Source organism: Cherax quadricarinatus, chromosome 79, assembly GCF_038502225.1.
Source record: "Cherax quadricarinatus isolate ZL_2023a chromosome 79, ASM3850222v1, whole genome shotgun sequence".
Classification (NCBI taxonomy): domain Eukaryota; kingdom Metazoa; phylum Arthropoda; class Malacostraca; order Decapoda; family Parastacidae; genus Cherax; species Cherax quadricarinatus.
Window position 1 is genome coordinate 1024913 of NC_091370.1, and position 16899 is coordinate 1041811.

The window sequence follows — 16899 nt, forward strand, 5'->3', positions numbered from 1 at the left end:
GTCCGTGCCGTAGATCTACAGCTTTACGTTCAGGGTCCAAACCGTGGATCTACGCCATGAGCTCAGCTAACTCTGACAAGCTGTGTGGTAAATATGGGCTTAGATATGAGAGAATACATCTATGCGGTATGTGTGCACCACATAAGACAAATCCTGCAGCACACAGTGTATAATGAGAGAAAAAACTAAGACCGTGATTTTCGATTAAAACAGCGACTTTGCAGTGTTTTTTCGTATGTTTTTTACAGTTGTATTTGTGATTTCTTGGTCTCATTTGATAGAATGTAAGACATATTACAGAAATAGAGATGATTTTGATTGGTTTTAGCACTGGAAATGGCTTGAAACTGAGCTCAAATTAGCGGAAATGTTAAATTTTTGCCAATGTTCAAGAGTAAACAAACGACCTCACACGTCTAATACACGCCAGCTGGTGGGTCTAATATACATTCACAAATGTGGTGATGATATTTATACAATTATTACAATATTGCATAACAGTAAATCTTCTATTTTTTGTTTGAATAAAAATTCATTGTAAATAAAAAATCAAAATGGAATTCATTTGTAAGCCTCAAAACATAACTAATGAACAGAGGAAATGTTAGTTTAGTGCCAGGAATACCTACAGTGTTTATTCTGGACCCTGTTTTGAAATTAAAATATTTTGAACTTTGTGTTAAATTGGCCAAATTACCAATTTCCGATCACTTTATTTTGTAGTTGAAACAGTTGACTTGGCGATTTCTTGTGCTCAATCAATAGAAGTACATAATACTAGTGAAATAGCTAAGAATTTGGTTGACTGGAATAATGTAATTGGCCTAAAATGGGAGTCAAAGTCGGCAAAATCGCAGATTCGTAAATATCGCTGACATATCAAAATTCACGAGCATAATTTTGTCAATTTTCCATCAAATTTCATACTTTTTGCTTTACCTTCAGAAAGAGATTCTCTACCATTTCATAAGAAAAAAGAAAAATTTTTTTTTTTGAAAATTCTTGGACCCTGGTGCACACTTTGAAATTTGGCCTCTGGACCCTGAAAGGGTTAACATAAATTTTACTGATTTAGGTTACATCATTAATACTATTACAGTTATGAGGAAGCACTAAACCCACAGGAGTCATCAACTGCAGCAACACACCTAAAGCCAATAATAACCCAACAAAAAACCGCAGTAAGAATAATCACTAAATCCCATCCCTGGCAACACCCCCCCCCCACTCTTCATAGATCTAAACTTACTCCCTGTTCAGTACATCCACACTTACTACTGTGCAATCTACATCTACAGGACCTTAAATTCCAATATTAACCTAGACCTAAAATGCTTTCTTGATAGTTGTGACAGAACCCAGGCATAACACCAGACACAAACATCTCTATGACATTCCCCGTGTCCGACTAAACCTTTACAAAAATTCAATGTAGTATGTCAAAGGCCCTAAAATCTGGAATACCCTACCTGAAAACTCTAGAACTGCAGACACATTCATCACCTTCAAAACTACCATTAGAAAACAACTTATCTCCCTGATACACCCCGTCAACTAATTACACGAATACCACCTGGTGGTTCACACTTACACTCACTCACCCATTTGACCATAAACAGAAACATCAATCTCAATCTTAAAATAATGAATCCTAACTAGTCATAAGTTGGCCTGTGATACTCCAATACTGAAACTATGTATTGTGCCAAAACAAAAGCATTCACATTGCTAAACTCACAAACTAGTATTTAGTCACTTAGCCATAATACCAACTTACCTCATAATTTGTAATATTTTAAATTTAAGAATTAATCTAAGTCTGCCCGAAATGCCTAGCCATGCTAGGTGTTCTAGTGGTACCCTCTGTAATTATTATTTTATTACATGTAAACCACACAATAACCAAATTCTGTAAACTCAGCATTGTAATCCTTATTGAAAATAAACTTTGAATTTGAATACAACATCTAGGGAATAAGTGGTAATCCAGTTTGATCTAAGTAAAGGTAGGGTAGAGCCTGTTTCTCAGCTCAAGATCCCTCCACCAGCATCAAGGTACTGTACTGCCTGCGAGGGTAATTCAATATAGTTCTCCCTACAAATTTTAGCTTGTACTGTACTTCCCTTGAGGGCAATTCAATATAGTTCTCCCTACAAATTTTACAGTTTGATTAATTAACACTTATATTATAATCATGGAAATTTATGGTGCCCATTATGCTTTAGCTTGATGCATGATGCTTCAATTTAAAACTATGTCAAAATTTCTTTTATTCACTTGATCATTATTTCTTATCAATGTCAATATTAATAAGCTTAGAGTAACACAGCATGCTCCCATAATTCGTGTGGGCTAGGTTCCTTAACCCTTTGACTGTTTCAGGCCCCTTTCTGAAACTGTCATTCTATGTCGCTCAATTTTTGAAAAAAAAAAAAAAAAAATGTCTTATGAAATGATAGAGAATCTTTTCCCGATGGTAATGACACCAAAAGTTTGAAATTTGGTCAAAAACTCATGGAATTATGCTCCTGTGAAGTTAGCGGTCTCGGCGACATATGCGTATCGGCGATTTCGCCGACTTTGAGCCCTATTTTCAGCCAATTCCATTGTTCCAGTTGACCAAACTCATAGCTATTTCTTTAGAACTCCAATTTATCTATCAGCTGAGTACAAGAAACCTCCCATTTACTAATCTGGACTACCCAATATGACATGTATTGGACGTGTGGTGTGATTTATTTACTCCTGAACATTGGTAAAAATCGAACATTTCCGCTACTTTGAGCTCAGTTTCAAGGTCATTTTCATCGTCAAAGTAATGAAAATCATCTCTATTTCTGTAATATGTTTTCCATTTTATCACCTAAGACCATGAAAATGTAAATACAACGATAAATACTATACGAAAATACACCTCAAAGTCGGCGTTTTATTCCAAAAAAACGATCAGTTTTTTTTTCTCATTACGCAATGTGTGCTGTAGGATTTTTTTATGTGGTGCACACTGACCACACAGACCCATTCTCTCACATGTGGGCCTACCAGCTTTCTCCCGCTTGATTTGAAGCCGCTAGAATTATTGAGTACAGTGGACCCCCGGTTAACGATATTTTTTCACTCCAGAAGTATGTTCAGGTGCCAGTACTGACCGAATTTGTTCCCATAAGAAATATTGTGAAGTAGATTAGTCCATTTCAAACCCCCAAACATACACGTACAAACGCACTTAGATAAATACACTTACATAATTGGTCACATTTGGAGGTAATCGTTATGTGGGGGTCCACTGTATATTTACGTCAGAAACATTGGCTCGTAAGACGTATTTATACGTCGAAAACAGTCAAAGGGTTAAAATCGGCAATATTAACCCTTTGACTGCTTTGGTTGTATATATACGTCTTACGAGCCAGTGTTTTGGACGTATTAATACGCATAAATTCTAGCAGCTTCAAATCAAGCAGGAGAAAGCTGGTAGGCCCACATGTGAGAGAATGGGTCTGTGTGGTCAGTGTGCACCACATAAAAAAATCCTGCAGCACGCAGTGCATAATGAGAAAAAAACTGATCATTTTTTGGATTAAAATGCCAACTTTGAGGTGTATTTTCGTATAGTATTTATCGTTGTATTCTCATTTTCATGGCCTCACGTGATAAAATGGATAACACATTACAGAAATAGAGATGATTTTGATTAGTTTCAAGATGAAAACAACCTTGAAATTGAGCTCAAAGTAGCAGAAATGTTCAATTTTTACCAATGTTCAGGAGTAAGCAAATCACACCAAACGTCCAATACACGTCAACTGGGGAGTCTAATATTCTTTCACTAGTGCACTGATACTATTTATACCATTTTTACAATAATGCTGTAGTCTGCATAACAGTAAATTCTGTATTTTTTGTATGAATAAAAAATCAAAATAAAAAGCAATAGTAATATAAGGGGCCTAGAGACATGACTATTGAACAGAGGATATGTTATTTTAGTGCCAAGAATGTCTACATTGTTTATTCTGGACCCTATTTTGAAATTGGCATCTTTTTTAATTTGCATGAAATTGGCCAAATTGCCAATTTCTGACCACTTTATTAGGTAGTTCAAATTGGTAAATGGGTGGTTTCTTGTACTCATCTGATAGAAAAAATAGTTTTCTACAACCGAAACAACGGAACTGACCAAAAACAGGGCTCAATTGGCGAAATCGCTGATGCGTACATGTCGCCGAGACCGCTAACTTCGCGGGGGCATAATTCCACGAGTTTTCGACCAAATTTCATACTTTTGGTGTCATTACCATCGGGAAAAGATTCTCTATCATTTCACAAGATTTTTTTTTTTTTTTTTTTCCCAAAATTTTGCAACATAGAATGGCAGTTTCAGAAAGGGGCTTGCGGCAGTCAAAGGGTTAAGGAAATCATAACAGTGTGTGAATAATATATGTCAAAAATAGGGTTGACAAAGTTTTTTTTATTTCTTAATTCTTCAAGATAATACAGTAAAGCCTCCATATAATGGAGGACCTCAGAAATATGGAACAAAATCTACCAGATAACTCGGTTTGGAAACAATGGACAAAATTTATTGGTCACAGAACTGTTCATTAATGTTACAATCATAACTCAACAGCTTCTTCTCTATCCACCACAGCTGCTAGTCCTGGCCACCTTCTTCCCCAAATTAGTCCATTATACGGAAGGTTTACTGTATAGAGTTGTTCTCACCTAACACCATAACTCTGTACAATACTTGTACTAATGTGATGTTTAGACAATGGAAAAGAAGAGTACATGGGGATAAAAAGAGGTAATTTTTCCTATCTCAAAGTCTGGTTGCTGGTGCATAACCAGACGGTGGCTGTGACCTTACTGGGCCATGGTAGATGGTTGTGGCTCTTAGGATGATGTTAATACAAAGCTAATGGTTGTACTGAAATTTTCCACTGTAGCACTTTATACAGGTGATTATAAGACATCACTGTACTTGATTCCACACAGCTTTTATGTGCATTAAGTGCATCAGCAACGTTGAATTTATGCCAGAATGTTGGCACTCCTGTGTTTGAGTTGTCATCCACTGCTGCTAGTTTCTGCACCGCCCTGCATGTGGAGTGGCAGTTAAATGTCTTAATCCTTCACTGATTCAGCGGTTGCATCAAAGATGTTATATTAGGTGGTAAAACAACCCTCATGTCTGAGTACACATCTGCAAGAGTTGAACATGACTATGAAATTATCAAGAATGAGAACCATGAATGAAAGATTCTTTCTGGGAGAGCTTCAAAAACAGTATACACTTACTGTTGGATGGTTGAAAAGCTTTAACCCTTTCACTTACTCTCAGTGTTGAAGAATTGAAAAAAAAAAAATCTTATGAAATGATAGAGAATCTTTTCCTGATGGTAATGAAATCAAAAGTACAAAATTTGATGGAAAACTTATGGAATTATGCCCTTGTGAAGTTTGCGGTCTCGGTGATATTTACACATCAGCGATTTTGTCCACTTAGAGCCCTATTTTCAGCCAATCCCACTGTTGGAGTTGACCAAATTCATAGCTATTTCGCTAGAACTCCTTTTGTTGTATCGACTGAGTACAAGTAACTGCTTATTTATCTATTTCAACTACCCAATAAAGTGATCAGAAGATAGGATCATAGAATAAAGGTACCAGTATGTTATAATTCCCTTGATTCCTGAAGCATTAAAATGCAACATATAATTTTTCACACATAGCAAGGTCTAGATTGGTGCAAATAATGAATCCCACAAGGTAGTCTTATTATTCAAAGTTGTACTATTCAGATTATATGTAATTTTGTGCACGAATGGAAGAGCTGGGGAAAAACTAGCATTAATTTGTTTCACACTAAATTAAAATTAACTATTTAAACTCACATTAATTGAGACGTAGCTGTATTTAATAATAGCAAATCTAATAATAAAAGAACTACACATTTTTCAGACTACTCATTATAGGAATGACAGCAGTGATCAGTACACTAGACTATTTAAAGAAATGGCATATAAAAATTATTGATGGGGATGTGGAGCAGAATTCTTCCTCTGTAAGCCATGCGTGTCATAAGAGGCGACTAAAATGTCAGAAGCAAGGGGCTAGTTTTTTTCTTTTGGGCCACCCTGCCTTGGTGGGATACAGCCAGTTTGTTGAAAGAAGAAGAATATAAAAATTGTGTCATCTCACGTAGTACATAATATTTTTGATAGTGTCGTCTGCAAACTCCAAATATGCAGTTTTATAAAATGGTGAACTTCAATAATCTAACATTGTTATTTAAATGTCTTCCAAATATAATTCTGATAATTTGCAGTAATCACTGACTGGTAATATTAATAAAAAAAATATTTAAAGAGATATAATCTATGAAGCAAAATAAGCACAAATCTGAAACAAAATTGGTTATGCAGATAAACTTTAGGGGGTATTCACAGATTCTGGATTTATGGACCTATAGGAAATGTAACTTCCACTAATCTGAAGGGCTGAAATGATGAACAGTTTATGTTACGTAAAATTGTCTCAGAATCCCAGTGCTTACCTTGTGTCCACACACTGTGCACTGTAGCTGGCTGACCAAGTATCCCCTGAAAGGACTATCATGCTGATCATTGTGGATCTTCCTGCAAGTGTTCTCGGCATCTCGAGGCCGTGCCGCAATAGGTGCTGCACCTACAGCGTTATTCTCAAAATTATGTACGTAATCTTCAGAATTTTTAATTATATTTCTTACAGCTTCAACATCACTTTTATGTTCTGTACATTTATTAATATTATCACATTCAACAGTGGTATCACAAGTACTTCTTAAGTTCAAATTGCCATGTTTCATATTGACTATGTTATTTTTGTTCACCAATGACCATGAATTATGAAGAAAACTATCAGTGGGGAGACTTTGTAGGTTGCAGCATTTCTCTTCTAACATAGAGTTACCCTCACAACCTTCTTGATCACAAATTAGATCGTTTGTTAAAACCTCAATGCGTGTATCATTTACACTTTCACTCTTGTTCAACTGAGAGTATGTCTTAGTTCCATCAGTAGTAACCACATGTGGTTTATCATATTTACCCTCAATCAAAATACCATTGATTTTATAAGAAAAATTGTCACTTCTTTTGCCTATGTTAGCAGTGTTCTTTGGTTGCAATTCCATCCTGTCTACACACTCTTCCTTAACACTAACTTGTTCACCAGTCTGTTGCCATGAATTTGCTTTTAAGACCACTCCATCATCCAGGGAGTCTACACAGTTAACTTCCATCCATGACACATCCAGAAGTGAAGGAACAGCGGTGGCACTCGTCAGCTCATCGTCTATAGTGGCAGTGAGCACATGGAAAAGCTCATGTGTGTCTTGCTCCTCTGAAGAGATGACCCAACCGTGTCCCCGGAGAGCACTGAGCACCTCTCCAGCGCAGGCATCACCACCAAAGTCACTTTCATTATTAAGCACTGAAATAAAACCAAAACCAATTCTCCTTTGTATTTTAACATGTGAATTATTATATATAATGAAAAATAAAAAGGCACAATACTATGACTGGAACTATACATAAATAACTTGCACATAGGAAAAAGACTGTTATGACTAGTTAACCCTTTCAGGGTCGATAGGCCCTCTCAGGAACTTGTTCTCAGGGTCGGCCAAATTTCAAAAAAAAAAAAAAAAAAAAAAAAAAAAAAAAAAAAAAAAAAAAAAAAAAAAAAAAAAAACTCATGAAAAGACAGAGAATCTTTTCCCGATCGTAATGACACCAAAAGTATGAAATTTGATGGAAAACTTACGGAATTATGCTCTTGCGAAGTTAGCGGTCTCGATGATGTTTATGCATTGGCGATTTTGCCCACTTTGAGCCCTGTTTTCGGCAAATTCCAGTGTACTTGTCGACAAAAATCATAACTATATCGCTAGAACTCCATTTTTTCTATCGAATGAGTACAAGAAACCACCCATTTACCGATTTCAACTATCCAATACAGTGGTCAGAATTTAGCAATTTTGCCAATTTCACACAAATTTCAAAAGATGCCAATTTCCAAATAGGGTCCAGAATAAACAAGAAAGACACTCCTGGCACTGAAATAACATTTTGTCTGTTCATTAGTCACGTCCCTACGCCACTCTTACATTCTTTTGCTTTCCACTTTGAATTTTTATTCTCACAAAAAAATAGATTTACTGTTATGCAGACTACTGCATTAGCGTAGAAATGGTATAAATATTATCAGCACACGTGTGAAAGAATATTAGACTCACCAGTTGATGTGTATTGGACGAGTAGCATGATTTGTTTACTTTTGAACTTTGGTAAAAATCGAACATTTCTGCTACTTTGAGCGCAATTTCAAGGTAGTTTTCTTTGTAAAACCAGTCAAAATCATTTTAATTTCTGTAATATGTCTTCCATTCTATAGGATGAGACCAGGAAAACTAGAATACAACAATAAATATCATACGAAAATACAGTGCAAAGTCGCTGTTTTAATCCAAAAACAGGGTCAGTTTTATTTTCTCATTACGCACTGTGTGCTGCAGGATTCTTTTTATACCACGCACACTAACCACATAGACCCATTCTTTCATATGAAGGCCTACCAGCTTTCTCTCACTAGATTTGAGGGTGCTAGAATTTAGGCGTACTAGTATGTCAAAAACCCTGGTGCATAAGCCATACTAGTACGGCTGAAACCCTGAAAGGGTTAATGGTTCAAGTTGGACCAAAATATTGTCATATTTCCAGCAAAAATAGACCTTAGACAGGGATGCATTATGTCACCATGGTTGTTTAACCCTTTGACTGCCGCAACCCCAAATCCTGAGGTGTCTCCTGGTGTCACAAAATATTTGAAAAAAATAAAAAATGAAAACAAAAGTATGTATGAAATTGATAGAAAACGCTCTTGCAAAGTTAGCGACCTCGGCGATATTTACGAGTTGGCGGTTTCGCCCACTTTGAGCCCCACTTTAGGCTAATTCCATTGTTCCAGTCGACCAAACTCATAATTATTTCTTTAGAACTTGATTTCTTCTATCGATTGAGTACAAGAAACTGCTCATTTACTGATCTCAACTACCCAATAAAGTGGTCAGAAATTGGCAATTTGGGCAATTTCACGCAAATTAAAAAATATGCTAATTTCAAAATAGGGTCCAGACTGAACAATGCAGACATTCCTGACTCTAAAATAACATTTTCTTTGCTCATCAAGTCACATCTCCAGGCCCCTCTGATATTACTCTTGCTTTGTGTTTTGAATTTTTATTCAAACAAAAAATAGAAGATTTACTGTTATGCAGACTACTGCAATATTGTAATAATTATATAAATAATGTCAACCCATTCATGACTGTATATTAGAATGTCTAGTTGGACATTTATTGGACAATGACATCATTTGTTTACTCTTGAACATCGGCAAAAACAAACATTTCCCCTACTTTGAGCTCCATTTCAAGGTCCTTTTTCATAGTAAAACCAATCAAAATTACATCTATGTCTATAATATGTTGTCCATTCTATCAAATGTGACTATGAAAACAAGAATATAACCATAAAAACTATATAAAAATACACCTCAAAGTCAGCATTTTAATCCCAAAACAGTTTTTTTTCCCTCATTATGCATTGCGTGCTGCAGGATTTTTTTACACAGTGCACAATGAGCACACAGACCAATTCTCTCACATGTGAGCCTACCAGCTTTCTCCTGCTCGATTTGAAGCCGCTAGAATTTTTGAGTACATACAGAGTGGAACCTCAAATTTTGAACGTATTGCTTATCAAACTCTTCGAAAATCGACCGCTTTTTTCAAACCAACTTTGTCCCTATTATCGAACTCGCCCCTATTTTCGAACCGCCAGGTACCAGACCTGTCCGCCAGCCCGCTCTGTCCGCGTCCCTGCACAGGCGCTGTGAGCCAGTCTGCACTCTCATTCAAACATTTTACGATTAATTCATTGTGTTTAGTGCTTGTGGGACTGTGAAATAAGCTACCATGGGCCCAAAGAAACTTGCTAGTGGTACCCCTGTGGTAAAGAAAGTGAAAAACACCATAGATGTGAAGAAGGAAATAATACAGAGGTGCCAGAAACAGAGGACTGTGGACAGTTATTTTGTGAGACAGGGGTCCAGTGACTCAAGCTGGTCCTAGTAGCATTAAAAGACAGAGAAGGGAAGTAACCTCAGAGAGGGCTTTGATACCTAGTCCTTATGGAGGGGGATTCCCCTTCCAAACACTGACCCCCAACTCCCTCTCTCCTCCTCCCTATCTTCCAGATGCCATCACCAATCTTCAAGAAAGGTAAGTAAAAATGTTATTTTATATGTTTATTTAATTTTTTTTATTATTTATTATTAACACACTGGCCGATTCCCACCAAGGCAGGGTGGCCCGAAAAAGAAAAACTTTCACCGTCATTACTCCATCACTGTCTTGCCAGAAGAGTGCTTTACACTACAGTTTTTAAACTGCAACATTAACACCCCTCCTTCTGAGTGCAGGCACTGCATTTCCCATCTCCAGGACTCAAGTCTGGCCTGCCGGTTTCCCTGAATCCCTTCATAAATGTTACTTTGCTCACACTCCAACAGCACGTCAAGTATTAATAACCATTTGTCTCCATTCACTCCTATCAAACACGCTCACGCATGCCTGCTGGAAGTCCAAGCCCCTAGCACACAAAACCTCCTTTACCCCCTCCCTCCAACCTTTCCTAGGCCGACCCCTACCCCGCCTTCCTTCCACTACAGACTGATACACTCTTGAAGTCATTCTGTTTCGCTCCATTCTCTCTACATGTCCGAACCACCTCAACAACCCTTCCTCAGCCCTCTGGACAACAGTTTTGGTAATCCCGCACCTCCTCCTAACTTCCAAACTATGAATTCTCTGCATTATATTCACACCACACATTGCCCTCAGACATGACATCTCCACTGCCTCCAGCCTTCTCCTTGCTGCAACATTCATCACCCATGCTTCACACCCATATAAGAGCATTGGTAAAACTATATTCTCATACATTCCCCTCTTTGCCTCCAAGGACAAAGTTCTTTGTCTCCACAGACTCCTAAGTGCACCACTCACCCTTTTCCCCTCATCAATTCTATGATTCACCTCATCTTTCATAGACCCATCAGCTGACACGTCCACTCCCAAATATCTGAATACATTCACCATAATTGAACACTATATTTGTTGTGTGTATGTAAAACTATAATTAATCTCTATAAAATGTATTTTTTTGTGAATATTTTTGGGTTTCTGGAATGGATTAATTATATTTCCATTATTTGTTATGGGAAATATAGCTTTGCTTTTCAAACTTTTCGAATTTAGAACTAGCTCCTGGAATGGATTAAGTTTGAAATTTGAGGTTCCACTGTACGTCAAGCACATTGGCTCGTAAGACGTATGTATACGACTGAAACAGTCAAAGGGTTAACGTAGTTATAAATGGGGTTGTAGAAGAAATGAGTGCTAGGGTGTTGGGGAGGGGTGCGGGATTAAACTATGCAGAATGTAATTACCATATTTCGCAGTTTATAAGACTTGTTTTAATTTTAACCCTCTCACTGTTGGTGTCATATCAGTACGGTTTACAAGCCAGTGTTGGTCCTGTATTAATATGCCAAAATTCTAGCGGCTTCAAATCTAGCGGGAGAAAGCTGGTAGACCTACATGTGAGAGAATGGGTCTGTGTGGTCAGTGTGCACAGTATAAAAAATCCTGCAGCAAGCAGTGCATAATAATAAAAAAAAAAAATCCGACTGTGTTTTTGGTTTAAAACGCCAGGTTTGAGGGGTACTTTCACATGGCATTTATGGTTGTATTCTCTTTTTCTTGGTCTCATTTGATAGAATGGAAGATATATTACAGAAATAGAGATGATTTTGAATGGTTTCACAACAAAAAGCACCTTGAAATTGAGCTCAAAGTAGCGGAAATGTTCAAGAGTAAACAAATGATATCACCATTTAAAACGTGTCCAACTGGCCAGTCTAATACGCAGTCATGAATGGGTTGATGTTATTTATACAATTATTACAATAATGCAGTAGTCTGCATAACAGTAAATCTTGTAATTTTTTGTGTGAATAAAAATTCAAAATGGGAAGCAAGAGTAATATAACAGGGGCCTGGAGCCATGACTACTGAACAGAGAAAATGTTATTTTAGTGCCAGGAATATCTGCACTGTTTATTCTGGACCCTATTTTGAAACTGACATCTTTTGAAATTTGTGTGAAACAGGCCAAATTGCCAATTTCTGACCATTTTTGGGGTATTTGAAATCAGTAAATGGGCAGTTTCTTGTACGCGATCAATAGAACAAATAGAGTTCTAGTGAAATAGCTATGAGTTTGGTCAACTGGATCAATGGAATTGGCCAAAAATAAAGCTCAAAGTGGGCAAAATCGCTGATGCGTATATATCGCCAAGACTGCTAACTTTATGAGAACATAATTCCATAAGTTTTCCATCAAATTTCATACTTTTGGTGTCATTACCATCAGGAAAAGTTTCTCTATCATTTCATAAGAAAAAATATTTCTTTTTAAATTCAACACTGAGAGCAAGTTTGTGAGCAGGGGTCTTGACAGTGAAAGGGTTAACGGCTCGGCATCGGACGTAACTGGGAGAGCTACAGCGCACCTCACACCCCAAACTTATAGCTCCCATCACTGACCTTCAGTTTACAGGACGCAGGGTGATTTTTGGAGACATTTTATGGACAAAAAAGGTGTCTAATATACCGCGAAATACAGTAATACAAAGTGGGGGTTGTCACAGTTGCTTTTTGTCAATGATGCTGTCCTTTGGGAGAGTATGAAGAGAATTTGCTAAGGTTGATGGACGAATTTGGGAGGATGTGTGAACATAGGAAAAAGCAACTTGATGAGTGGTAACAAAAAATTTAGGTACTAGAAGACTGGATATCAGATTGCACAGAGAGTATGGAGGAAGTGAATATGTTCAGATATTTGAGACAAAGTGAACCTTAGAATTCATGAAGGTGCACTGAGGGATTTGTGGAGACAAAGAATGCTATCCATCGAGGCAAAAAGAGGAATGTATGAGAGTATGGTAGAACCACCACTCTTATATGGGTGTGAAGCATGGGTTGTGAATATATCAGTGAGGAGAAGGCTGAAGGCAGTGGAGATGATGTGTCTGAAGGCAATGTGTGGTGTAAATATGCAGAGACTTCATAGTTTTGGAGAAAGGGAGGTGCAGCATTACGAAGAGTATTACTCAGAGGGTTGAAAAGAGGTTGTTGAGGTGTTTTGGACATTTTAAAAAATGATGGAGCAAAACTGGATGTCTTGGAGGGTGTATAAATCTATAGTGGAGTGATGGTGGGGGTAGGGGTTGCCCTAGAAAAGGTGAGAAGAAGTGGGTAAAGGAGGTTTTGTATGTGAAGGTATTATGAGCAGGAGAAGCGTTTTGCTGTTTTTACCAGTAACGAGAGGAGAGTATTTTCTCCTTGGAAAAGGTCGATTCTCCCTTATTCGTAATAATGTTTATATAAATTAACTTTCCTTGATTTTTCTTTCAATTATATCGTTAACACCAGGAAATCAAAACTTCATTGAAACTTATTTTGATTTAACTGAAATATTAATACTTATCTTTAGTTAAGTATAATATGTATATGATCTAATTATACACTGTTTGGGCTTCTTGAAGTTTTAAGTAATACATGACCTTACTTAAACATAATAAATATAATCTGCTTTAGTGAAAAATAAGAAAGACATTACAATATACATGTTACTCTAGCACAGATGTGGTATCACTTAAGAGAGTCTTTTCTAAAACATAATATGCTGGGCATATTCTTGCTTCTGTGAGTTATAGGAAGACACTGTAGACTGAGCCTTGAACAAATATGAATACACCTGGTTTCTTAAACATCCGTGTAGGCTAAGAAGAAGTACCAGAGTATAGAAGTTTTCTTGGTGCTGTCAAGAAAACCCTCGTGAACCACAGGTCACGTGATATACTTATGGTGCCAACTTATGACGTCACAAACAGCCCTACTCTTGAACTGCGCCGTGATAATTATGTACACTTACACACATAGGATGAAGGATGAATATGATAATAGCACAACGATCCAGTAGCTTCGTTTTAGCTAATAACGTAGTTACTAGCATGGTAGTATTATCAAAGTGATGAATGACATACGAGTTATTGTAACACCCCACCCCCCAAGAGTGGGTTCTCTAAGGAATTTCTTTGCTTGTCACATAAGTCTCTTTGAGAGTGTCTGGAGATGAAGTAACTGCAGAATCGAATACAGATAATCTTCACCGCCACTCTCACGTCCCGAAGGCATAGCGATGATAATTTCCATCTCCCCACCTCTGTTCAAAATAGAGTATTATCAATACCATAACATGAAAAAGTTTAAAAAATTATACCTACAAATTTTATAGGTAGTAGATTGGCAGAGAGCAACCACCCAGGGAGGTACTACCGTCCTGCCAAGTGAATGTAAAACGAAAGCCTGTAATTGTTTTACATGATGGTAGGATTGCTGGTGTCCATTTTTCTGTCTCATAAATATGCAAGGTTTCAGGTACGTCTTGTTACTTCTACTTACACTTAGGTCACACTACACATACATGTACAGGCATATACTATATATATACACTCATCCCTCTGGGTTTTCTTCTATTTTCTTTCTAGTTCTTATTCTTGTTTATTTCCTCTTATCTCCATGGGGAAGTGGAATAGAATTCTTCCTCCGTAAGCCATGCGTGTTGTAAGAGGCGACTAAAATGCCGGGAGCAAGGGGCTAGTAACCTCTTCTCCTGTATATATTACTAAATGTAAAAGGAGAAACTTTCGTTTTTCCTTTTGGGCCACCCTGCCTTGGTGGGATACGGCCGATGTGTTGAAAGAAAGACCTACAAATTTTAGAGGCGAGAAAGAGTATCGGCAATGACACTGTCGGGACCTTTAATGTGGGATATCACGAATGCATAAGGCTGAATCCTAAGTGCCAATCTTAAGATTCGAACATTTTTGGACTTCATCGTGTTAATGAAAGTCAAAGGATTATGATCTGAATAAACTGCATTTTATGGGGTGACGTGCCTAAGCACACGTCAAATGTTCCAGGGCAACTACAAGGGCTAATGCTTCTTTCCCAACTGTAGAATGATTCTGTTGGTGGGGTTTTAACTTTGAGGAAAAGTAACAGACAGGGTGAAGAATATCATTACTTGAAGAGTTTTGAAGTAGCACTGCCCATAGGGCATACCTGCTAGCATCTATATGCAAGGTAAATGGTTTATTAAAGTCAGGACTTTGTAAAATTGGAGCAGAGGACAGTAGACACTTCAGTCTTTTAAAAGCTTCTTCACAACTTTCAGTCCAATTGAAACTTACTCGTGGGCTAGTAAGTTCCGTAAGGGGAGCGGCGACCTGGGCATAATTAGTGACAAAATCTTCTGTAATATCCCAACATTCCTAAAAACTGCTGAACTCCTTTTCAGTCAGTGGGTGAAGGAAAATCAGAAATGGCTTGAATTTTAGCATGAACTAGGGCGACTTCGCCTTGTCCTATTTCAAAACCCAGGTAACGTATTTTTGCCTGACCAAAAACGCACTTGGCTAAGTTGACAGTGAAATTATGATTTTCTAAAGTCTTGAAAAGGGTTTCCAACCGAACCAAGTGATCAAAAAAGTTATCACTAAATACAACCAGGTCATCCAGGTATGCGGCCACTCCCTCCAGGGGAAGGGTAAGTTCATTCACGAGAAGTTGGAAAGTTGCGGCCGAGCTGCATAATCCGAAGGGCATAACTGTATAGTTGAATAATCCATCCTTGATGACAAAGGCAGATATGTCTCGAGCCCCTAGGTGAGAGGGGGACTTGATAATACCCCTGTAATGAATCTAGTTTACTAACAAACTTAGCACTAGAGACTGCATTGATTAGGTCGTCTATACGAGGAAGCGGATAACTATCAAGAACAGTGCAGTGAACCCCCGAGTTTCGTGATTAATCCATTCCAGAGTGCCCGCCGAAGGTCGAAATTCACGAAACTCTAAACCATTTTCCCCATAAGAAATAATGGAAATAAAATTAATCCGTTCCAGACACCCAAAAATATTAAAATAAAATATTTTTTTTCCAAATTAAATAAAGATTTACATAATGAAAACAATCAGAAATCAAGTACATGCATTTAAAAAAAAAATAACAACATTACACTTACCTTTACTGAAGACTTCTGCGTGGATGGAAGACGGGAGGAGGGGATAGGAGGAAGGTGTACACTATTGTTTGGAAGGAGAATCTCCTTCCATTAGGACTTTAGGTAGCAAGTCCTTATCTGGGGTTACTTCCCTTCTTCTTTTAATGCCGCTGGGAACAACTTGAGAGTCACTGGACCCCTGTCGCACAAAATATCTGTCCAGAGAGGTCTTTTTCTGGCGTTTCTTTAAGATTTCCCTGAAGTGGGACACAACACTGTCATTGTACATGTTGCAGATATGGCTTGTTTCAGCTTGATCAGGGTGATACTTTTCAACAAAACTTTGCAACTCATTCCACATTCCACACATGTCCTTAATCACCGAAGAAGGCACCACATCCATTCCCTCTTCCTCCTCCTCTGAAGCAAGTTCCTCGGCTGTGGTCTGATGCTGTTCCAGTTGAAGCTTTTGCAGTTCGTCAGTGGTTAGCTCTTCCCTGTGGTTCTAAACCAACTCTTCCACATCCCCGTCACTCACTTTATTTACCAAAGGGCTTGCACTAGCTTTCCTTGAGTCCATGATGACTTATTTAGCAGTTGCAAGCACAAAAAACAATGGATTATTATGAAATGTATTGTATGAACCCACGGGGTGATGG

The 16899-nt window shown here is 37.7% G+C and overlaps 1 protein-coding gene across 4 annotated transcripts in view; it reads right to left on the reverse strand.

Moving 5' to 3' along the window:
* The window catches only part of Usp30 (ubiquitin specific protease 30), a 301098-nt gene that overhangs the window by 86722 nt on the left and 197477 nt on the right, over nucleotides 1-16899 (reverse strand). For all 4 annotated transcript variants that reach the window (XM_070101827.1, XM_070101828.1, XM_070101825.1 and 1 more), the window contains exon 4: nucleotides 6561-7477. In XM_070101827.1, coding sequence (XP_069957928.1) covers nucleotides 6561-7477 — 917 coding nt within the window. The remainder of the gene's footprint in view (nucleotides 1-6560; nucleotides 7478-16899) is intronic.